The 24,163-nt window shown below is 44.4% G+C and overlaps 1 protein-coding gene across 6 annotated transcripts in view; it reads right to left on the bottom strand.

Annotated features, from left to right (window-relative positions):
• The window catches only part of aamdc (adipogenesis associated, Mth938 domain containing), a 60,057-nt gene that overhangs the window by 30,747 nt on the left and 5,147 nt on the right, over positions 1-24,163 (bottom strand). For 5 of the 6 annotated variants that reach the window (XR_009445867.1, XR_009445869.1, XR_009445868.1 and 2 more), the window contains exon 2: positions 11,657-11,806. Coding sequence is in view for 2 of the 6 variants with exons in the window: in XM_059646842.1 (XP_059502825.1) it covers positions 11,657-11,782 (126 nt within the window). In the remaining 4 variants the exon portion in view is untranslated. Of the gene's footprint in view, positions 1-11,656; positions 11,807-14,843; positions 14,971-24,163 lie in introns of those variants that run through there. The other variant, XM_059646843.1, reaches the window with a different exon arrangement.

The following is a 24,163-nucleotide window of genomic DNA, read 5'->3' as shown; positions in this document are numbered from 1 at the left end:
TGGGGCAGAGCATTCCGTATATCCACCACTCCCTGGGTGAGAAGTTTTCCTCAACTCTGTTCTAAATGGCCTACCCCTTATTTTTAAACTGTGTCCTCTGGTTCTGGACTCAACCATCAGCGGAAACATGCGTCCTGCCTCCAGAGTGTCCAATCCCTTAATAATCTTATACGTCTCAATCAGATCCCCTCTCATCCTTCTAAACTCAAGTGTATACAAGCCCAGTCGCTCCAATCTTTCAACATATGATAGTCCCGCCATTCTGGGAATTGACCTTGTGAAACTACGCTGCATTCCCTCAATAGCAAGAATATCCTTTCTCAAATGTGGAGACAAAAACTGCACACAATACTCCAGGTGCGGTCTCACCAGGGCCCTGTACAGCTGCAGAAGGACCTCTTTGCTCCTATACTCAATTCCTCTTGTTATGAAGGCCAGCATGCCATTAGCTTTCTTCACTGCCTGCTGTACCTGCATGCTTGCTTTCATTGACTGATGTACAAGAACACCCAGATCTCGTTGTACTTCCCCTTTACCTAACTTGACTCTATTCAGATAGTAATCTGCCTTCCTGTTCTTGCCACCAAAGTGGATAACCACACATTTATCCACTTTAAACTGCGTCTGCCATGCATCCGCCCACTCACCTAGCCTGTCCAAGTCACCCTGTATTCTCATAACATCCTCCTCACATTTCATACTGCCACCCAGTTTTGTGTCATCGGCAAATCTGCTAATATTACTTTTAATGCCTTCATCTATATCATTAATGTATATTGTAAACAGCTACGGTCCCAGCACCGAACCTTGTGGTACCCCACTGGTCACCGCCTGCCATTCCGAAAGTTTATCACTAATCTTTGCTTCCTGTCAGCCAGCCAATTTTCAATCCAAGCCAGTATTTTGCCCCCAATACCATGTGCCCCAATTTTGCTCACCAATCTCCTATGCGGGACTTTATCAAAGGCTTTCTGAAAGTCCGGGTACACTATATGCACTGGTTCTCCCTTGTCCATCTTCACAGTTACATACTCAAAAATTTCCAAAAGATTAGTCAAGCATGATTTCCCCTTCATAAATCCATGCTGACTCTGATCTACCCTGTCACTGCTATCCAAATGAGTCATAATTTCATCTTTTATAATTGACTCTAGCGTCTTTCCCATCACTGACGTCAGGCTAACTGATCTATAATTCCATGTTTTCTCTCTGCCTCCTTTCTTGAAAAGTGGGACAACATTAGCCACTCTCCAATCCGCAGGAACTGATCCTGAATCTATAGAACATTGGAAAACGATTACCAATGCATCCATGATTTCTAGAGCCACCTCCTTCAGCACCCTGGGATGCAGACGATCAGGTCCCAGGGACTTATCAGCCTTCAGACTTAACAGTCTATCCAACACCATTTCCTGCCTAATATAAATTCCCTTCAGGTCATCCATTACCCTAGGTCCTTCAGCCACTATTACATCTGGGAGATTGCTTGTGTCTTCCCTAGTTGAAGACCGATCCAGAGTACCTATTCAACTCTTCTGCCAGTTCCTGGTTCCCCATAATAAATTCACCCGTTTCTATCTTCAAGGGCCCAATTTTGGTCTTAACCATTTTTTTTCTTTTCACATACCTAAAAAAGCTTTTACTGTTCTCCTTTATATTTTTGGTTAGTTTTCCTTCGTACCTCATTTTTTCTCTGCGTGTAGCCTTTTTAGCTATCTTCTGTTGCTCTTTAAAAGCTTCCCAGTCCCCCGGCTTCCCACCCATCTTTGCTATGTTATACTTAGATTAGATTATCTACAGTGTGGAAACAGCCCCTTTGGCCCAACAAGTCCATACCACTCCTTGAAGAATCCCACTCAGAGCCATCCCTGATAACCCACACATCCCTGAACACTACAGGCAATTTAGCATGGCCGATCCACCTAGGCTGCACATCTTTGGACTGTGGGAGGAAACCGGAGCACCCGGAGGAAACCCAATCAGGCACGGGGAGAATGTGCAAACTCCATACAGACAGTCGACCGAGGCTGGAATCGAACCCAGGTCCCAAGCGCTGTGAGGCAGCAGTGCTAACCACTGAGCCACCGTGCTGCCCCAAATCAACATCGATGAACAGATGGGGAATCTAGATAAACACAAGGTGGCAAAAAGTAGGGGCTTATGTAGTTGGAGCCTGGATGAGGAGGCTGAGCTGTAACGTGAACGATCTCACAGGCCTCTTCCGCAGCTCACCACTCTTCAGGTGAAGAATATCTCCTCATCTCTGTCCTAAAAGGTCTATCCTGAATCCTCAGACTGTGACTCCTGGTTCTGGACGCACCCACCATCAGGAATGTCCTCCCTGCATCTGCCCTGTCTAGTCCTGTTATAATTTTTTAAGTCTCTATGAGAATCCCCCTCATTTGTCTGAACTCCAGAAAAAACAATCCTAACCTATCGTCTCCTCATACTTCAGTTCCGACATCGCTGGAATCAGCCTGATAAACCTTTGCTGTGCTCCCCCAAAAGCAAGGGCACCCTTCCTCAGAAAAGGAGACCAAAACAGTACACAATATTCTAGGTGTGGCCTCACTAAGGCCCTGTACAATTGCAACAACACATCTCTATTCCTGTACTCAAAACCTCATGCAACGAAGGCCAACATATCATTTGCCTTCTTTCCCACCTGCTGCACCTGCATGCTTACCTTCAGCAATTAGTGCACAAGGACACCCAGGTCCTGCTGCACACTCCCCTCTCCCAATTTACAGCCATTCAGATAGTAATCAGCCTTCATGTTTTTGCTTCCAAAGTGAATAACCTCACATTTATCCAATTTATACTGCATTTGCCATTGATTTGCCTACTCACCCAACCTGTCAAGATCATGCTGAAGGATCTCTCCATCCTTGTCACAGTTCACCCTCCCACCAAACTTGGTATCATCAGCAAACTTTGATATGTTGCTTTTTGTTCGCTCATCCAAATTATTAATATGTAGAGTGAACAGCTGGGGTCCTAGCATCAATCCCAGTGGCATCCCACTAGTGACTGTCTGCCAATTTGAAAAGGACCCATTAATTTCTACTCTTTGTTTCCTCTCTATCTCAATACAGTTCGCCCTATCCCATGCGTTATAATCTTGCACAATAATCTCTTACGCAGGATTTTGTCAAATGCTTTCTGAAAGTCCAAATATACACATTGATTGGCCCTCCCTTGTCAACTCTACTATTTATATCTTCATAGAATTCCAACACATTTGTCAAGCATGATTTCCCCTTGATCTCTTTAAATCTAGAAATTTATCAATAGGGTTATATTCATAGATATATTCAGTGACTCAGCCTCCACAGCCTTCTGTGGTAGAGAATTCCACAGGTTCACTACCCTCTGAGTTAAAAACTTTTTCCTCATCTCAGTCCTAAGTGGGCAACCCCATACTCCTGTGTAAGATTTAGAGTCAGGAAGGAGAGATCACACCCAATGTTAGACACAGCCCAAGTGAGTGTATAGTTCAACGAATTTGAAATTAGCATGGGAATTTGCTTCAGATGCAAAAGAAGTGCTTTTTGCTTGTTTTTTTTGATTCATAGTTCGTAAGAGTTTTTTTAACAGGATAAGCTGAAGCCAAGTGATCAGGGACCTTGTACTTTTTTTTATATGAGTGATATCACAGTAAATTCATTGCTTGGTGATAGTTATTAATTTGATTATCAATTATGGTTTACTTTCAAAGGACTGTGGAGGCCAAGTAATTGACTGTATTTAAGACAGAGACAGATAGGTTCTTGATTGGCAAAGGGAACAAGGGTAACAGGGAGAAGGCAGGAGAATGGGGTTGAGAAACAAATCAGCCATGATCGAATAGTGCAGCAGTCTCAATGGGCCAAATAGCCTAATTCTACTTCTATTTCTCGTGATCCTGTGAGAGGTTGGCCCCTAGTACTAAACTCCCCAATCAGGGAAACATCTTTCCTACATCCAGATCCTGTGAGAATTTTATACATTTCAAACAGATACCCTCTCACTCTTCCAAATTCTAATGAATAAAGGTTCAGTTGAACCAATCTCTTCCTTCTGAATTGGAAGGTTCTAGGTTCATATCAACATTCCACGCCAGAATCTCCTGCACAAAAGTGAACACTAATGCTCCCAGCCCATTAATAATAGAGGCCAGCTCTGCTGAAGATGATGTCTTTCAGGCAAGGGGTTAATCCTTGGCAAGGTATCCCTGATGTCTTGGCGAATCTTTATCCTTTATACACAAATATCAGTATAAGCAGATGACTGAGTCATTATCACGTTATGATTTGTGACAGCTTGCTCTGCAGATGCTGACTGTCAGATTTCCCAAATTCTGACAATGACCATGCCTCAAAGTGCTTCATTCACTGTAAAGTGCACCACTTGATCAGCAGAGACCTGGACCTGATTCTAGGACATCTCAGGATCCAGGTGTAACCATTGATGTGATGATAATGTGAACCACGTGTGCAAAGTCAGAACCTATTTTACAACTCTATTTTTACCTCCATTGGCTTAAAATCAATTCAGTGTTATACAAAGTTCATAGGAAAGTCCTCTTGCACACTTTTCCTGCAGCAGGGGTGTGGTCCAGCTGCACTGTTCTTGCAGACAGCCAGCAGGGACATTGTGAACCCACTGGCCTCCTTTTACCTTGTAACCATGCTGTGACTGCTCTGCTCAAGGTAGCATCTCTGATTAGATATATTAGGATTGTGGTTAATATTACCGTAGACAACCAGAAAACAGGGATAATCAGATCATCTTTGGGTCGTCAGGTTGTAATGAGTGTGGTATTGCAAAGATCAGTCCTTGGACCTCAACTATTTATATCTATGAGGATGAATGATAAGTCTCTTGTGCTGCAATGGTAACGACTCTATCCCTGAGCCAGGTGGCATTGAGTCAAGTCACACCAGCTCCACAGTTGTGTAATAAAATCTCTGAACAGGATGACTTGAAATTATCAAGTCTGAGAGAGGTCTTGAATTTAATGTATCCAAGTTTACTGAAACTAGAAAGTAGGTGAGAAATTAAGTTGAGGACACAAAAAGACTGCAACAGAATTTCAGCAAGTTACTTAACTAGATGAGTAAATGACACATTAAATACAATGAGGAGAAAGGTGAAATAACCTGCTTTAGCAGGACAAATAGAAAACTGGCATTGAGAGAGACTGGGAATTATTATTATCCCAGGGACCCTGAATATCCTTGTACACAAGTTGCATAAACTTACCAAGAAGCTACAGCAACCCAACAAGAACATAAATGATGTGAGCTTTTACAACAAAGGATTTGACTATCAGAGTAAAGATGCTTTATTGCAATTCTAAATGGCTTTAGTTATAGCACAACTCTCATGTGCACTGTTTTAGTTTCCTTGAAACGGTACAAAAGCCTTAGGAATGCAGTAAAGATCCACTAGACCAGTTTTTTCAGTGGAGGGGATTGTCTTACTGAGGGAGATTAAACAGACCGTGTAAAAGCATAGCTGCTATGGAAGGTTAGCCAGGACCCTACTGAATAGCAGAGCAGATTTGAGAGGGCTATTCTTGCTCTTACTTCTAATAATCTTATGAACACTGGATTACTCCACTTAATCAATACGCTTTTATTCATAATATCAGGAGAATATCTCTTTAAGGGACATTTTTATTTTGTGTACTGCGCTACAATGTTCTATGCTTTGGCTCCATAACAACAAACCAATGAAAATCAATGAATCACAATTTCAAACTGTAAATGTTATAGAACCAATGTACAGAAATGGATTTGAGAGAAAGAAAAGCTACAATCGAAATGAATTGTGAAATAGACTTGAGAGATCAGTACAACAGGAAGGGAGGGGAGAGGAGAAATTTGTTCAGTGCAGAGTGGTTCTTGTAATATGAAACACCCAATTGAGATATGGCAGCAGAGGCAAGATCTATAACAAAGTCTACTAAAAAGATAAATATTTGAGGGGGATAAAATTTTAAGAAGAATACGGGGCGGGGGGGGCAAGGCCCATAAACACTGGCTAAGTGAAACAGCAATTTGCTTGCACTTTTCTTAGTATGTGGTATTTTCAACTCATGACATAGTATCCTCTATATTGTGGAGACCGTAGAATTGTAGAATCCTTACAGTGCAGGTAGAGGCCATTTGGCCCATTGTGTCTTCACAGACCTTCCAAACAGCATTCCACCGAGAGCTACTACTCCAAGCCATCATTTACCATGGCCAATCCACCTACACATCTTTGAATTATGGGAGGAAGCCGGAGGACACAATGGATGCTCATGCATTACAGGGAGTATGTGCTAACTACACACAATGGTCTGAGACTGGAAATGAGCCCTGGTCCCTGAAGCTGTTTCATTGCTTCATTGAACATCTCTGATCACTTTGTAAGCATGACCCAGAGCTTCTTATCACAAGGCATTTTAAATCTTGAGCTTGTTCTTACCTGGCCATTTTGTCTGGTTTACTGCAGGATTCCAATGAAGTTCAATGCAACCTTAAGGAAAAGTATCTCATCTTTTACTTCAGCATTCTGTAGCCTTCTGGACTCAATATGGAGTTCAACAACTTTAGATTACAATTTCTGCCTCCACCATGCTCTTTATGGATGATTTTTGTTGCTGGTTTATTTTATTATGCCTTCGTGTTGTATGCAGGTGCTGCTATGTCACCACTCACTCCTCAACTAGCCACACCATTGGCTTCTTTACAATACCTATTACTATATTAGTTGGCTGTTACAGGATGAATTTTCTTGTAGTTTAATCTCTCTCACTCTTGACCCTATTGGGTGATCTTCCCTTTCAGCCACCTAGCAGTACAGAAATTAAGTATTTCTGTAAAAAGGAGATATACTATGAAAGTATTTTGTCTTGCAATCATCAGACCGATGCAAGAATGCCAAAATTCAAAAGGAACAGCGATTTATACTGTACAAGAGAAGGGTGCTGTTTAGTTGCCAAGTTGACAAAGTGTGGAGCTGGATGAACACAGCAGGCCAAGCAGCATCTCAGGAGCACAAAAGCTGACGTTTTGGGCCTAGACCCTTCATCAGAAAAGGGGGATGGGGAGAGGGAACTGGAATAAATAGGGAGAGGTGGACCAAAGATGGAGAGAAAACAAGATAGGTAGAGAGGAGAGTATAGGTGGGGAGGTAGGGAGGGGGTAGGTCAGTCCAGGGAAGATGGACAGATCAAGGGGGCGGGACGAGGTGGTAGGTAGGAAATGGAAGTGCGGCTTGAGGTGGGAGGAAGGGATGGGTGAGAGGAAGAACAGGTTAGAGAAGCAGAGACAGGCTGGGCTGGTTTTGGGATGCAGTGGGGGGAGGAGACGAGCTGGGCTGGTTTTGTGATGCAGTGGGGGGAGGGGAAGAACTGGGCCGGTTTTGGGATGCAGTAGGGGAAGGGGAGATTATGAAGCTTGTGAAGTCCACGTTGATACCATTGGGCTGCAGGGTTCCCAAGCAGAATATGAGTTCTGTTCCTGCAACACATCCCTCACACACTGCCCCTGCCACAACTGCCCCCAGAGGATCCCCCTCGTCCTCACATACCACCCCAACAATCTCCGGATACAACGTATCATGCTCCGACACTTCTGACATATACAATCTGACCCCACCACCCAAGCCATTTTTCCATCCCCACCCTTGTCTGCCTTCTGGAGAGACTACTCTCTCCGCGACTCCCTTGTCCGATCCACACTCCGCTCCAACCCTACCACACTTCCATATCAAACAGATGTTCACCTGCACATCTGCCAATGTGGTATATTGTATCCATTGTACCCGGTGTAGCTTCCTCTACATTGGGGAAACCAAGCGGAGGCTTGGGGACCGCTTTGCAGAACACCTCCGCTCGGTTTGCAACAAACAACTGCACCTCCCAGTCGCAAACCATTTCAACTCCCCCTCCCATTCCTCAGACGAAATGTCCATCATGGGCCTCCTGCAGTGCCACAATGATGCCACCCGAAGGTTGCAGGAACAGCAACTCATATTCCGTTTGGGAACCCTGCAGCCCAATGGTATCAACGTGGACTTCACAAGCTTCAAAATCTCCCCTTCCCCTATTGCATCCCAAAACCAGCCCAGTTCTTCCCCTCCCCCCACTGCATCCCAAAACCAGCCCAGCCTGTCTCTGCTTCCCTAACCTGTTCTTCCTCTCACCCATCCCTTCCTCCCACCTCAAGCCGCACCTCCATTTCCTACCTACCACCACATCCCGCCTCCTTGACCTGTCTGTCTTCCCTGGACTGACCTATCCCCTCCCTACCTCCCCACCTATACTCTCCTCTCTACCTATCTTCTTTTCTCTCCATCTTCGGTTCGCCTCCCCCTCTCTCCCTATTTATTCCAGTTCCCTCTCCCCATTCCCCTCTCTGATGAAGGGTCAAGGCCCGAAACGTCAGCTTTTGTCCTCCTGAGATGCTGCTTGGCCTGCTGTGTTCATCCTGCTCCATACTTTGTTATCTTGGATTCTCCAGCATCTACAGTTCCCATTATCACTGGTTGCCAAGTTGGCTCTGTTTGATTGAGATACTCCCATGGAGAATGTGCCAAGGAATCATTGTCCTCACACTTCTTTTTAATTTGAGGAAAGTGAAATGCCTGGGCAGATTCCTTCTGCCTGCTGTAGACAGGTCCCAATGCGAGTGTGCTAACTAGTACATTAATAAGCAATTTAGGATGTTCAGAGATTTACATGTGCGTGCTAGAAGCTACATACATTCAAATGCTTGCATATGGCCTGTGCAGACAAAAAGGACACACCCAATCATTGCACCTTTTTTGAATTAAGATGAAAAACTTCAGGTTTCTATTTATCGACAAAACATTTCCTTTTGCTCTTCCTGCTCTTTGTTGCCTTCTCTACTTAAAAACTCTTAATTTCTATTTTTGATGTGATGAAATATCACTGACCTGAAATGTTAACATTGTTTTCTCTCCACAAATGCTGTCTGACCTGCTGAGTATTTCCAGAATTTTCTGTATTTATCGTGGAAAGGGAAGTTGGATTAAGCACATTGCTCTGCTAGTGTAGGTACAATGGACTAAATGAATTCCTTCTTGGCTAAGTCTAAACTTTTCTAAGGATTGGAAAGGGATGTTAGAATTATCTTAAGGACTCATTTCATCACACAACTACCATTCTTTTTACAACATCCTCAATCAATAAAATTCAAGAAACAAAGTTAATTGCCTCCTGAACGCTCTGTAACAAACTTGCTTAATAACAAGCCCCTAACTCTCTGGGATAGTAGGAACTGCAGATGCTGGAGAAACTGAGATAGCAAGGTGCAGAACTGGATGAACACAGCAGGTCTAGGGTCTAGACCCGAAACGCCAGCTTTTCTGCTCGGCCTGCTGTGTTGATTCAACTCTACAACTTGTTATCCCTAACTCTCTGGGCTGGTTCTTCACAGAATTTTGGAGAGTCAGTAGAGGGGTGATTATGGCAGGAGCAATCTGATTCCAAGATTCCAACCGTAAGGCCACACCCTACACTTTGACATTGTGGGGTTAGGCATGTGCTATTCTTCTGTGACTGACAGAGTTGAAAGAGTTTTTAAAGAACTCGCTGTTCAAGACCCTTAGAGGGGTACTCTTGCTCTTACCAAACTCCAGAGTTCATACAGTCATAGTCATACAGCGCAGAAACAGGCCTTTTGGTCCAACAAGTCCATGTCAAACATAATTGCAAAGTAAACTGGTCCCACCTGCCTGCTCCTGGCCCATGTCCTTCCATAACCTTTCCGATTCATGTACTTACCCAAATATCTTTTAAATGTTCTAATTGTACCTGCATCCACCACTTCAAGAAGTTCATTCCACACGCAAACCACCCTCTGTGTAAAATATTGCCTCATATCTTTTTTAAATCTCTCTCCTCTCACCTTAAAAATGTGTCACCTAATCTTGAAATCTCCCAACCTAGGGAAAAGACAACTACCATTAACTTTACCCATGCCTTTCATTATCTTATAAACTTCTACTGCGTCACCTCTCGGCGTCCTATGTTCCAGTGAGAAATAGCCCAGCCTATCTAGCCTTTTTTTATAATCAAAATCTGCAAAAACAGCCCCATCCTGATAAATCCCTCTTATAACTGGGCAAACAGAACTGAACACAGTATTCCAGAAGAGGTCTCACCAATGTCCTGTACAACCTCAGCATGACTTCCCAACTCCTGTACTCAAAGGACTGAGCAATGAAAGCCAGCATGCCAACGTTTTTTTAACCACCCTGTCTATAACATTTTTGAACAGTTTGCTTTGAAAATATCAAGCCTGAGAGAAGCCTTGAATGTAACGTATCCAAGTTTGCTGATAATAAAAAGTAGGTGAGAAATTGAGAACACAAAAAGACTGCAAAAGCATTTCAGCAGGTCTGGATGAGGGAACGCTTTGAAAACCTAGTTCAAAAGCTCTCATCCTTACCTCATATGCCAAGCTATGCCAGCCCCATGATGGGCCCTAGAACTTCCATGTCAATTATAACCCCGACTCACTATAGCCCCGCACATTATCAGTGTCAAGCTATGGCACTTCTGTGCCCATTAACCAAATATATACTCTGTACAGACCAATACAGACCTTTAATGACCGCAGTATGTGTTTTAAAAAAAACTTTACACCGAAATCATTCACGCGTTTAAAAATTTTTTTCCTCAGCCCATTAAGAGTGTCATTTATCCAGATCTTTTGAAGAATTGATATGTATACTGCCAGCAATTTAAACATCTTAATTGTGTGTAAATAAATATTGTAATACTGAGAGAGAATGGATCAGTGAATCAGAGGTGTAAATCAACCAATGGTTTCCCTGGGATGCAGCTATTTCATGGGAATCTGGGTAGCATCTATGGAGAAAGAAACAAAATTATTTCTTTTTAATTTACTCACAGGATGAAGGTGTCGGTGGCTAGGCAGCATTTATTACCCATCTCTAATTGCCCAGAGGGCAGTTAAGAGTCAACCACATTGCTGTGGGCCTGGAGTCACATGTAGGCCAGACTGGGTAAGGATGGCAGTTTCCTTCCCTAAAGGATATTAGCGAACAAGATGAGTTTTTCCATAATCAACAATGGATTCACAGTCATCAATAGACTCTTAATTCCAGGTATTTATTGAATTTAAATTCCACGATCTGCTGTGGCGAGATTCAAACCAGTGTCCCCAGAATGTTATCTGGGACTCTGGATTAACAATCCAGTGATAATACCACTAGGCCATCGCCTCCACTTTTCTATCAATGACCTTTCTACTGTAGTCACTAATAAATCTGATATGGAACTAGTCAGGAACTTTTTTTACTGAGAAATCGAAATGAACGTGGAATTCTCTAGCACAGAGAATCATTGATACTTTTAAGGGTAAACTAGATAAACCCAAAAGAGAAAAGAATCAAACAATACAGTGATGAGGTCAGATAAAGAGAAATAGGGGGAAACATGTGTAAAGCACAAACATAGTAAGGAACTGTAAAACTAAACTGCATGTTTCCACACTTCATGCTCTATATAATTTACTTTTATTTTCAGTGGATTCAAACTTTCAGATGCAGGGGCAAACAAAAATTTTGACCTCCAATGCCCTCGCTCCCATGATAACACTACCTCACCCAGTGTGTTCTGTTTCCAACTCACATCAGTCCCTGTTTCTCTCCAGTCCCAGGTACGACTTCCTCCTGGCCACACTTTGCAGTCCTTATATGTAGTATCTTGGACCTTTATACGACCCCAAGAGAGTGAAGCTATTTTTGGAGATGACATTGTAGTAAAGTACTGCCTTGAAACCTAAAAAGGATCAATAGCAGAATTTAAAAAGAGGTGCAAGGACATTTTAGGAAGGAGTAAGAATACACAACATGGTCCACGTGAGACTGCTCCGTCATTCAAAACAAACATAGCTGACATGTCCATCAGGGGCCTCCTGCAGTGCCACAATGATGCCACCCGAAGGTTGCAGGAACAGCAACTCATATTCCGCTTGGAAACCCTACAGCCCAATGGGATCAACGTGGACATCACCACCTTCAAAATCTCCCCTTCCCCGATCGCATCCCAAAACCAGCCCAGTTCGTCCCCTCCCCCCACTGCACCACACAACCAGCCCAGCTCTTCCCCTCCCCCCACTGCATCCCAAAACCAGTCCAGCCTGTCTCTGCCGCCCTAACCTGTTCTTCCTCTCACCCATCCCTTCCTCCCACCCCAAGCCACACCTCCATCTCCTACCTACTAACCTCATTCCACCGCCTTGACCTGTCCGTCTTCCCTGGACTGACCTATCCCCTCCCCACGTCCCCACCTATACTCTCCTCTCTACCTATCTTCTTTTCTCTCCATCTTCGGTCCGCCTCCCCCTCTCTCCCTATTTATTCCAGAACCCTCACCCCATCCCCCTCTCTGATGAAGGGTCTAGGCCCGAAACATCAGCTTTTGTGCTCCTGAGATGCTGCTGGGCCTGCTGAGTTCATCCAGCCTCACATTTTATTATCAAACATAGCTGGTCTTTGGCTTTAACTCCACTTTGTCCCTAATCACCATATTCCTCAATTCTCTGAGGGACCAAGACCCATCCTTAAACATACTCAACGATGGATCATCTACACATTCTCTGGCAATAGAACTCCAACACAAAGTGGAGAAATTTCTGCTCGTCAGTTCTAAATGATTAGTCCTTTAATCTGCACCCATTATCTAGATTCCCTGACAAGAGGGAACAACTTTTTTTCCCACTTCTTATAAGCAAAGGGAACAACTTTACATTTTTCCACGTTACACTCCATCTGCCACCTTGCCATCCACCCACTTAACCAGTACACTTCTCCTTCCAGCCTCATAGCCTGCACTCCCACCTAGCTTTGAATCATCAGCAAACTTAGATGCTATTCATTATTCTCAAGCTCCTTTGTAAAAGTCGTTAATAAAGATTATAAATAAGTGAGGCTTCATCTGAGCTCTATGGCGCCCTACTAGTCACAGCCTGTCAACTTGAAGATGCCGAGAGATAATGGGAACTGCAGATGCTGGAGAATTCCAAGATAATAAAATGTGAGGCTGGATGAACACAGCAGGCCAAGCATTAACACATTCCACATTAAGCAGAGGTTCACCTGCACATCTGCCAATGCGGTATACTGCATCCACTGTACCCGGTGCGGCTTCCTCTACATTGGGGAAACCAAGCGGAGGCTTGGGGACCGCTTTGCAGAACACCTCCGCTCAGTTCGCAACAAACAACTGCACCTCCCAGTCGCAAACCATTTCCACTCCCCCTCCCATTCTCTAGATGACATGTCCATCATGGGCCTCCTACAGTGCCACAATGATGCCACCAGAAGGTTGCAGGAACAGCAACTCATATTCCGCCTGGGAACCCTGCAGCCATATGGTATCAATGTGGACTTCACCAGTTTCAAAATCTCCCCTTCCCCCACTGCATCCCTAAACCAGCCCAGTTCATCCCCTCCCCCCACTGCACCACACAACCAGCCCAGCTCTTCCCCCCCACCCACTGCATCCCAAAACCAGTCCAACCTGTCTCTGCCTCCCTAACCGGTTCTTCCTCTCACCCATCCCTTCCTCCCACCCCAAGCCGCACCCCCAGCTACCTACTAACCTCATCCCACCTCCTTGACCTGTCCGTCTTCCCTGGACTGACCTATCCCCTCCCTACCTCCCCACCTACACCCTCTCCACCTATCTTCTTTACTCTCCATCTTCGGTCCGCCTCCCCCTCTCTCCCTATTTATTCCAGTTCCCTCCCCCCATCCCCCTCTCTGATGAAGGGTCTAGGCCCGAAACGTCAGCTTTTGTGCTCCTGAGATGCTGCTTGGCCTGCTGTGTTCATCCAGCCTCACATTTTTTTGTCTTGGAATCTCCAGCATCTGCAGTTCCCATTATCTCTGAGATTTACTAGGATGTTGCCTGGGACCGTCTTACGAGGAAAGGCTGAGGAACTTGAGGCTGTTTTCGTTAGGGAGAAGAAGGTTGAGAGGTGACTTAATTGAGACATATAAGATAATCAGAGGGTTAGATAGGGTGGATAGAGGGAGCCTTTTTCCTAGGATGGTGACGGCAAGCACATAGCTTTAAATTGAGGGGTGGAAGATATAGGACAGATGTCAGAGGTAGTTTCTTTACTAGTAAGGGTATGGAATGCTTTGCCTGCAACGGTAGTAGATTCGCCAACTTTAGATAGATTTAAGTCGTCATTGGACAAGCATATGGACGTACATGGAATAGTGTAGGTTAGATGGGCTTGAGATCGGTATGACAGGTCGGCACAACATCGAGGGCCGAAGGGCCTGTACTGTGCTGTAATGTTCTATGTTCTATGAAATTGACATCTTTACCTGGCCTGACTTAGATGTGACTCCAGACCCACGACAATGTGGTTGTCTTGCAACTACCCCCTGTGCAACTAGAGGTGGGCAAAAAATGCTGGCCCATACAGCAACACATACATTCCAAGAATGATATTGATTGAGGCTTTAAAATTTCAGTTAAACAGTCCATCTCACCATATTGATTTTTGAGAGATCTGCATTTGGGTGTCACAATTCCTACATTATACCAGTGACTAAATTACAAAATTATTTACCAGCTGTTTTAAATTTTGAGGTTCTGAAAGGCACTATATAAGGCAAGCTCTTTTCTACTTTTCACAGGGTCTAATTGAAATGATGTCCAATGAGATAATTAAGCTATAAAACTCTAAGGGTGAGTTCAAAGAAGTGACATATAAACTGTGTAAAACTACAAAGGTCATGCCAACATCTAAACATATCTGATGCATTCTCAGATACAAAAGCAGCTAAAATTGATTTACCTGTTTAGAACTGGAGATGTCTGCTTTCTTCACATCCTACAGTGTGCAAGGAAAATTAATCTGTAGAAATCTAGATGTATTCTGCATAATTGATTGCGGCAGACCTTATTTCCAAAGGCCAACTCTGGAATGATCTTTCTATTTTGAAGATTATGAAATCAAACTCCACTGTGGCTGGGTTTCAAATATGTCTATCGGTCAGTTCGCTATAATTGGAATACTGCATTACAGAGAAACTTCAGTTTCAGTTTTCCAAAATCTCTATCTTAACTTATAAAGTCTATAATGCTGTTGTATCAGAAAAGAATTTAAATGAGTTATAAATTCTTGATTAAAAGAGTAAGATATTCTTTTTGTTTACTCCCCATTCCTAAATGTTGGTGCACAGATCTACAACAGCCAAAAACACTCTTGTGCCTCTCCTACGTTGCGCTGTTCTAACTTGACAGTGAGGACAAGTCAAGTCCAATGCAAAGCTCACTGAACTTTTGCACTGACACAAATTTCTAGCTGGAGTCAAAAAGAACATAAGAAATAGAAGCAGCAGCAGGACAGTCAAGCAAATGCTGTCAGCCAACACCACTTTCCTGCTTTCTCTCTGCTACCTGAATCGCCTGGCAGACCTAAATGCCACCTGTCCTAGCCTTAAGTATGTTCAGTGATGAAGAAGCCACAAGCCTCTAGAGTAGCAGCCTCTGAGTTTGGGCAAAGATTTGAGTGTAGTAATCTTAAGTTAGTGCTAAGTTATCCTGAGATTGTTGCCTCACATTTTGGATTTCCCAACCAAAACAAATAATTTCTCTGTGATAATGGGAACTGCAGGTGCTGGAGAATCCAAGATAACAAAGTGTGAAGCTGGATGAACACAGCAGGCCAAGCAGCATCTCAGGAGCACAAAAGCTGACGTTTCGGGCCTAGATCCTTCATCAGAAATAATTTCTCTGTACTACCTATTCAATATGCTTCAAAATCTTACAGGTCAACCATTCAGTAAAATCATGACTGATCAGAATATGCCCTCAATTTCTCTACATCATATTCCCTCATAGGTCAGATATTCACTGCCCACGACCTTAAAAAGGTCCAATGACCTTGCCTCAACTGCTATCTGGAGAAGAATTTTATAAACTCTCCGAAAAATGTTCTCCTCACTACAGTCATATGTAGGAGACCCCTAAATCTTAAACTGTGTTACAATGTTTCCACAAGCCGGTCTCTCATTTCTCTAAAGTCCAGACAATATTGGCCCAATTTACTCAGCCTCTCATTCGACAATCCCAGGCACCAAAAGAGTGTACCGACGCTGTGCTAACGATATGTAGAGCTGGATGAACACAGCAAGCCAAGCAACATCAGAGGAGCAGGAAAGCCGAAGTTTCAGCCCTTCTTCAGAAATGGGGTAAGGGAAAGGGGTTCTGAAATAAATAGAGAGAGAGGGGGAGGCAGATAGAAGATGGATAGAGAAGAAAGTAGGTGGAGAGGAGACAGACAGGTCAAAGAAGCAGAGATGGAGCCAGTAAAGGTGAGTGTAGGTTTCGAGTTAGGGAGGGGATAGGTCAGTCCAGGGGGAGGACGGACAGGTCAAGGGGGTGGGATGACGCTAGTAGGTAGGAGATGGGGGTGGGGTTTGAGGTGGGAGGAGTGGATAGGTGGGAGGAAGGACAGGTTAGGGAGGTAGGGACAAGCTGGGCTGGTTTTGGGATGTGGGCGGGGGGGCAGATTTTGAAGCTTGGGCTTGGGGACTGCTTTGCTGAACACCTATGCTCGGTTCACACTAAACAATTGCATCACCCAGTCGCAAACCATTTCAACTGCCCCTCCCATTCCTAAGATGACATGTCCATCCTGGGCCTCCTGCAGTGCCACAACGATGCCACCCGAAGGTTGCAGGAACAGCAACACCAATCCACTTGGGAACCCTGCAGCCCAATGGTATCAATGTGGACTTCACAAGCTTCAAAATCTCCCCTCCCACTGCCGCATCCCAAAACCAGCCCATCTTATCCCCGCCTCCCTAACCTGTCCTTCCTACCACCTATCCCCTCCTCCCACTTCAAGTCGCACCCCCATTTCCTACCTACTAACCTCATCCCGCCCCCTTGACCTGTCCCCTCCCTCCCTCCCCAACTACACTCACCTCTCCTGGCTCAATCCCCGCCTCTTTGATCTGCTGTCTCTTCTCCACTTATCTTCTCCTCTAGCCATCTTCTACCTGCCTCCCCCTCTCTCCCTATTTATTTCAGAACTCCCTTCCCTTCCTCCATTTCTGATGAAGCGTCTAGGCCCAAAATGTCAGCTTTCCTGCTCCTCTGATGCTGCTTGGCCTACTGTGTTCATTCAGCTCTACTCCTTGTTATCTCAGATTCTCCAGCATCTGCAGTTCCTACTACCTATGCTGTGCTGCTTCCAATGCAATTAAATCCATCCTTCATTACAGAAATCATACACAGTCAGTGCATTAAGGGTGGATTGCAATTTTAGCTGTAGCTCAACAGGTATCTCTTTTATCTCAAATCAGAGGTTTGCCTGCTCAAGTCCAACTGCAGAGACCTGATCACAAAATCCACACTGGCAGTGAGGAAGTGTTACTGTCCAAAATGCTGCTTTCAGATGTGTTGTTTTCCTTCTCTGTTGTGTGGGATTAGTCAAGAAAACAGGGGCTTCTTCCATGTTGTGTTAGTGAATATTTAATCCACCAACATCAGTTTAAAAAATAGTTCTCAAGGCTGTTATGGAACCTTCCAAGATAATAAAATGTGAGGCTGGATGAACACAGCAGGCCAAGCAGCATCTCAGGAGCACAAAAGCTGACGTTTCGGGCCTAGACCCTTCATCAGAGAGGGGGATGGGGAGAGGGAACTGGAATAAATAGGGAGAGAGGGGGAGGTGGACCGAAGATGGAGAGTAAAGAAGATAGGTGGAGAGAGTATAGGTGGGGAGGTAGGGAGGGGATAGCTCAGTCCAGGGAAGACGGACAGGTCAAGGAGGTGGGATGAGGTTAGTAGTTAGATGGGGGTGCGGCTTGGGGTGGGAGGAAGGGATGGGTGAGAGGAAGAACCGGTTAGGGAGGCAGATACAGGTTGGACTGGTTTTGGGATGCAGTGGGTGGGGGGGGGGGGGGAAGAGCTGGGCTGGTTGTGTGGTGCAGTGGGGGGAGGGGACGAACTGGGCTGGTTTAGGGATGCAGTAGGGGAAGGGGAGATTTTGAAACTAGTGAAGTCCACATTGATACCATATGGCTGCAGGGTTCCCAGGCGGAATATGAGCTGCTGTTCCTGCAACCTTCGGGTGGCATCATTGTGGCACTGCAGGAGGCCCATGATGGACATGTCATCTCGAGAATGGGAGGGGGAGTGGAAATGGTTTGCGACTGGGAGGTGCAGTTGTTTGTTGCGAACTGAGCGGAGGTGTTCTGCAAAGCGGTCTCCAAGCCTCCGCTTGGTTTCCCCAATGTAGAGGAAGCCACACCGGGTACAGTGGATACAGTATACCACATTGGCAGATGTGCAGGTGAACCTCTGCTTAATGTGGAATGTCATCTTGGGGCCTGGGATAGGGGTGAGGGAGGAGGTGTGGGGGCAAGTGTAGCATTTCCTGCGGTTGCAGGGGAAGGTACATTGGGGAAACCAAGCGGAGGCTTGGAGACCGCTTTGCAGAACACCTCCGCTCAGTTCGCAACAAACAACTGCACCTCCCAGTCGCAAACCATTTCCACTCCCCCTCCCATTCTCTAGATGACATGTGCATCATGGGCCTCCTGCACTGCCACAATGATGCCACCCGAAGGTTGCAGGAACAGCAACTCATATTCCGCCTGGGAACCCTGCAGCCCAATGGTATCAATGTGGACTTCACCAGTTTCAAAATCTCCCCTTCCCCTACTGCATCCTTAAACCAGCCCAGTTCGTCCCCTCCCCCCACTGCACCACACAACCAGCCGAGCTCTTCCCCCCCACCCACTGCATCCCAAAACCAGTCCAACCTGTCTCTGCCTCCCTAACCGGTTCTTCCTCTCACCCATCCCTTCCTCCCACCCCAAGCCGCACCCCCATCTACCTACTAACCTCATCCCACCTCCTTGACCTGTCCGTCTTCCCTGGACTGACCTATCCCCTCCCTACTTCCCCACCTATACTCTCTCCACCTATCTTCTTTACTCTCCATCTTCGGTCCGCCTCCCCCTCTCTCCCTATTTATTCCAGTTCCCTCCCCCCATCCCCCTCTCTGATGAAGGGTCTAGGCCCGAAACGTCAGCTTTTGTGCTCCTGAGATGCTGCTTGGCCTGCTGTGTTCATCCAGCCTCACATTTTATTATCTTGGAATTCTCCAGCATCTGCAGTTCCCATTATCTCTGTTATGGAACCTCACTGTCTGAACACTGGCTACTTTATTTTCTACATTACATTAGTGATCACACTTCAAGAGCACTTCATTGCCTCGTACATGCTTTGACAGATCTTGACCATGCTAAATGTGCAATCTAAATACAAGTCCCAACTTTTATATAACTGGTCAGTTTTCCAATCATCCTTGGTAAAATACTGAAGTCAACAATAGTGCCCTGAAAAAAAACTAACACTGACCTAGTTCAGAACTGTATTGTTAAAGTTACACACTAATCCATACACTTTTTGCAAGGGCAGAAGGTGTCCATATTACTGTATTGTACTATCAGACCAAGAAACATACTAAGACTCACTTAACATAACAAATCAGACCCAATAGTCTTACTCTTAAAACCTAAACCCCATTTTTCTCTCACCCCCACCACTGCACAGAAAATGATTTTGCATGTGGTAATCAGAGAAGACCCACATTTATCTGTGTCTTCCTTATGGCATGAAGCACAGACAAACATTCAGCCTGGTATCAATCGTTAACATTGCTTCAAGGTTAGCTATGTGGAGGAGGTTGGAGAGAACTAGCTGGGCTAGCTTGGTACCTATACCATTGATTCAAAGTATTCTTTTTAATTCTTGTATTCCAAAAGAGAAAAAAAATCAACAAACATAGCTGGCAGAGACAGCAAGAATTGCAGATGCTGGAGTCAGGGACAATGCAGAGTGGAGGTGCAGGAACACAGCAGGCCAGACAGCATCAGAGCAGGAAAGCTGACATTTCTGGTCGGGACATCTCGTCAAGAACATAGCTGGGATCCTTCCATCTACATTCAATAAAAGAACATCAGCAAATCAAATGGGGACAGGATGGGGACAGCTTCACATGGTACACATTTGGCATTGGCTGAAAAGACCAATGCGTGAGAGGCAGAACCTGTCATAAGTTTTGCATATGAAGTGGTGAACAGTTGATATTTGGGCTGTTGTTTTCAGTGTTGTTGTCTGTTAGCCAGTTGCAACAGAGTTATAGAATTGTTACGGCACAGAAGGCGGCCCTTTGGCCCATCAGGTCTGTGCCAATTAAAAACAAACATTGAACTATTCCAATCCCATTTTCCAACATTTCACCCATAGTCTTGTATGCTACACCTTACATCTAAGTATCTCTTAAATGTTGAAGATATCTGCCTCTATCACCTTAACAGGCCAGAATGCATCACTGTCATTAACAGTGTTTGAGTTCTAGATTCCTGGAGGTACATTATTCCTTGAGGTATAAATGAACCCATTGAATATTGGCAACACACGGTTACTTTTTAGGATTATTAGTTTGATGTTGATGTATTAGTTACTAAATTTATGAATTTAGCTTGTTTAGTTTGATGGAATCTTTGCTTGTGATCTCATGTATAAAGGCTTAGATATGTGAGGAAAAGTTTCCTTCACGCAGAGGTTGGCAAGGATCTGGAATGCTGACACTGTTCATGATAGTGACTCATTAGACGATACATTGTCATTTCCTCCATCACTCACTAGTGTTGCCCAGGTGCGAAAATGGATGCCTGGACACTTTGCATTATTGTTGAGCAAGCATCCTTGAAGCAGAGTTCTGAACATTATTGAATTAATCTTTGTCACGGATGCTGGCCCATAGCACCTCCATGAGGCAAAAGATGGAAGGAGGTGAGGAGATTAGAAGTTGCTACTGTCAAAACATTAAAATATTAAACTAGCCCAAGTCAGTTTATTTAGAGTGGGTCCTAATGCAGTATTCTGAGTCAGCAGCTCTGAACCAGGGTGGTGATGGAAGGAACACCACAAATGGCCTTACTATAATCCTAGGGAACAGATAAGTAGATCCAAACTCCCACCCATATCGCATGTGTCTTAATGGGCACCGGTCCTCCCATGAGTCCAATGGTTATGGGTTCAAGATTTGAGCATAAACATTTCACTATTGAAGGAGTACTGCAGTGGAATGTCTCTTAGATGGAGTAGTTCAAAGAAGAACAGAAGAATTCTTCCCCATAACAACAGTCATAAAGCAACACACAACCAGTCCCTGGATTACACACAAGTTCATTTGCATGTCAGTTTGTATATAGTCACAGAATTCCTACAGGGAATTTGGCCCATTGAGTCCATACTGACCGTCCAAAGAGCAGTCCACCAGACCCACACCCCTGCTCTATAACCCTGCCTTTCCCAGGGCTAATCCACCTATCCTGCATTTCTCTGGTTACAGACATGGGAAGAACATGAAACTCCACACAGATAGTTGTCTGAGGCAGGACGTGAACCCAGATCGCTAGTGCTGTGAGGTAGCAGTGCTAACCACTGAGCCACTGTGCACTCTAACAAATTGGAACACATTACAATACAATATAAAATAGCTGTTCTTAAATAGGAGGACATGTTCACATGTTGGATCTTTAAAATTAATATTAATACAGCCCAAAGTGGGATTGTATTCGTAGGTACGAGCGTTCAGAGTTGGATGTTCATTAATCAGGGATGGCCTGGAACTAAAGCAGACAATTTAGTCATGCAGAGATAATGGGAACTGCAGATGCTGGAGAATCAAAGATAATAAAATGTGAGGCTGGATGAACACAGCATCATCTGATGAAGGGTCTAGGCCCGAAACGTCAGCTTTTGTGCTCCTGAGATGCTGCTGGGCCTGCTGTGTTCATCCAGCCTCACATTTTATTATCTTAATTTAGTCATGCACATTTTTTTGGCACAGCTTAGTATGCACAAGTTGGCTGCCGCATTTGCTACATTACACTTCTGGAGCACTTCATTGTCTGTTAAAAACTTTGGGGTGTTCTAATGTTGCGACAGTTGCTTTTTGCCTGGCCATTTAGCAGCCATTGTAGAAATCTGCCTGTGGAAGGGAACAGAATTAGTGCTTGCTGGACGATGACAGTTCCCATTCTGCAATGCACAGCACAATGGTACATGCTTTCTTTGATTATGAATATTTAGCCATGTCTACAAGACCTTGAAGTGCAACAAACTGCCTAGGAGCTGTTAATTCCCTACTGGGGCAGAACCTCAGGCAAGAAATGAGAAAATCAGCCATAGAAAGAAACAGGTAAATTTATTTACACAAATAACAGAAACTGTGTTAAAAATAAGGTTGTTTCCAAACACTTTAAAGTAAGCCATCTGGAAATTCTTCTGGTTTCACATGCAAACTAGACACAATAAAGACAACATAAATAGATGTGTCTTTTAAGGTTTAGGCAAAGGTTTGCAGCTTGGGTTGCGGCTGAGGTAGTTGACTTGCTCGCTGAGCTGGCTTTTATTTGTTCAGACATTTTGTCACCATGCTAGGGACCCCATGCGTGTCTATGACATAGATGCATGGTTCTCCACCCATAATGCAATCAACTAACATATAGAATTGGATCCCACATACAAACCCATTCAGAACAAAACCGGAAAAGACACAACTCACCATAACAGATCGGACTGTATTAATTAAAAGTGGAGTAGAACAACATTGTTTCATCGAAGGCCTCACTGATGATGCTATCTAGTATGGTGATGAAACATCTGAACAAAAACAAGTCAACAACCTCAGGAGTGTCTATTTTTCACCTAACTCTAAATTAGCCTTACGATGGACTGCAATATTTTTCTTGTGCTTTGGTAATTATTCAGTTTTGGCTCTTAGAAAAACTTCTCCTCCACAGGATTACTGCTGCCTTCCCCCAACATCAATTTGCATTTTGCTTTACTTAAACACTACGATGTCTAATCTTTTCCAGTGCAAACCATGCTACTTTGCCCATTTTCACCCGACTGTTCAGCTATTATCTCAGGTTAAACAAGGGTTCGCCTGTCATCTATGCCTTCTTCACATCTGGATGTAATCTTTTTCTCTCTATTTATTTGATACGAAGATATCATGAATGGTGCTGAATATTGTGCAAACAGCAACATGCCCCAGTTCTGACCTTATGGTGGAATCAACTGAAGCTATTTGGAGCCATGACACTACCCTGAGGAACTCCTGTAGAAAATTACTTCCAACAACCAAAGTCATCTTCCTTTGAGTCTTAAACTCTAACCAAAAGACAGTTTTGCTCCTGATTAACTCTACCTTTGCTCAGATTCCTGAATGTCACCCTTGGTCAAATGCAGTTGACAATCATCTCAGAATCATCCCTCCATATTCCAACATCCAGAATACTGTGGCCGTATCCTCAGATTAAACCAGATTTATCTGTTTCACTGAATCATAGAATCCCTACAATGCAAAAAGAGGCCACTTGGCCCATTGAGTCTATACTAACCTCTGAAAGGCATCCCACCCAGACGCAGTCTCCTATCCGATCTCTGTAACCCCACATTTCCATGGCTAATCCGCCTAGTCAGCACATCCTCAACACATTGGGCAAATTAGCATAGCCAATCTGCCTAACGTGCACATCTTTGGATTATGGGCGAAAACCAGAGCACGTGGAGGAAACCCAGTGAGACACAGGGAGAACGTGCAAACTCACAAAGCTGGAATTGAACTCAGGCCCCTGCTGCTGTGAGGCAGCAGCACTAACCACTGACCCACCGTATCAGTTATCAATTGAAGGTAAGCCTGGGAAGAAACATCTGTATTAGAGAGACGTCTAATGAGTGCAAGCTAAGCTGGAGGAAAAATTGCTGTGAACGAGTTGCCCAGCTGATCCTTTCCATTTCCAAAAAAGAAAATTCGGATTTCTGAAGAAGGGTCTAGGCCCGAAATGTCAGGTCTCCTGCTCCTATAATGCTGCTTGGCTGGCTGTGTTCATCCAGCTCTACACCTTGCTATCTAAGAAAATCTTCCACATCAAGTTCAGGGTGAAATGTATTTTTTTTTGAGAGATTGAAAGAACAACAAGATTTTACTTCTTGAGCATGCTGCAAGACTTCAAAGATGATTATGCACAATTAGTCTCTTGGCTACACAGAACATAGAGAAAGACTCCAAAATAT

Source organism: Stegostoma tigrinum, chromosome 6, assembly GCF_030684315.1.
Source record: "Stegostoma tigrinum isolate sSteTig4 chromosome 6, sSteTig4.hap1, whole genome shotgun sequence".
NCBI classification, from domain to species: Eukaryota; Metazoa; Chordata; class Chondrichthyes; order Orectolobiformes; family Stegostomatidae; genus Stegostoma; species Stegostoma tigrinum.
Note: the sequence above shows the minus strand (reverse complement) of the source record. Positions and strands in the feature narration are given on the sequence as shown.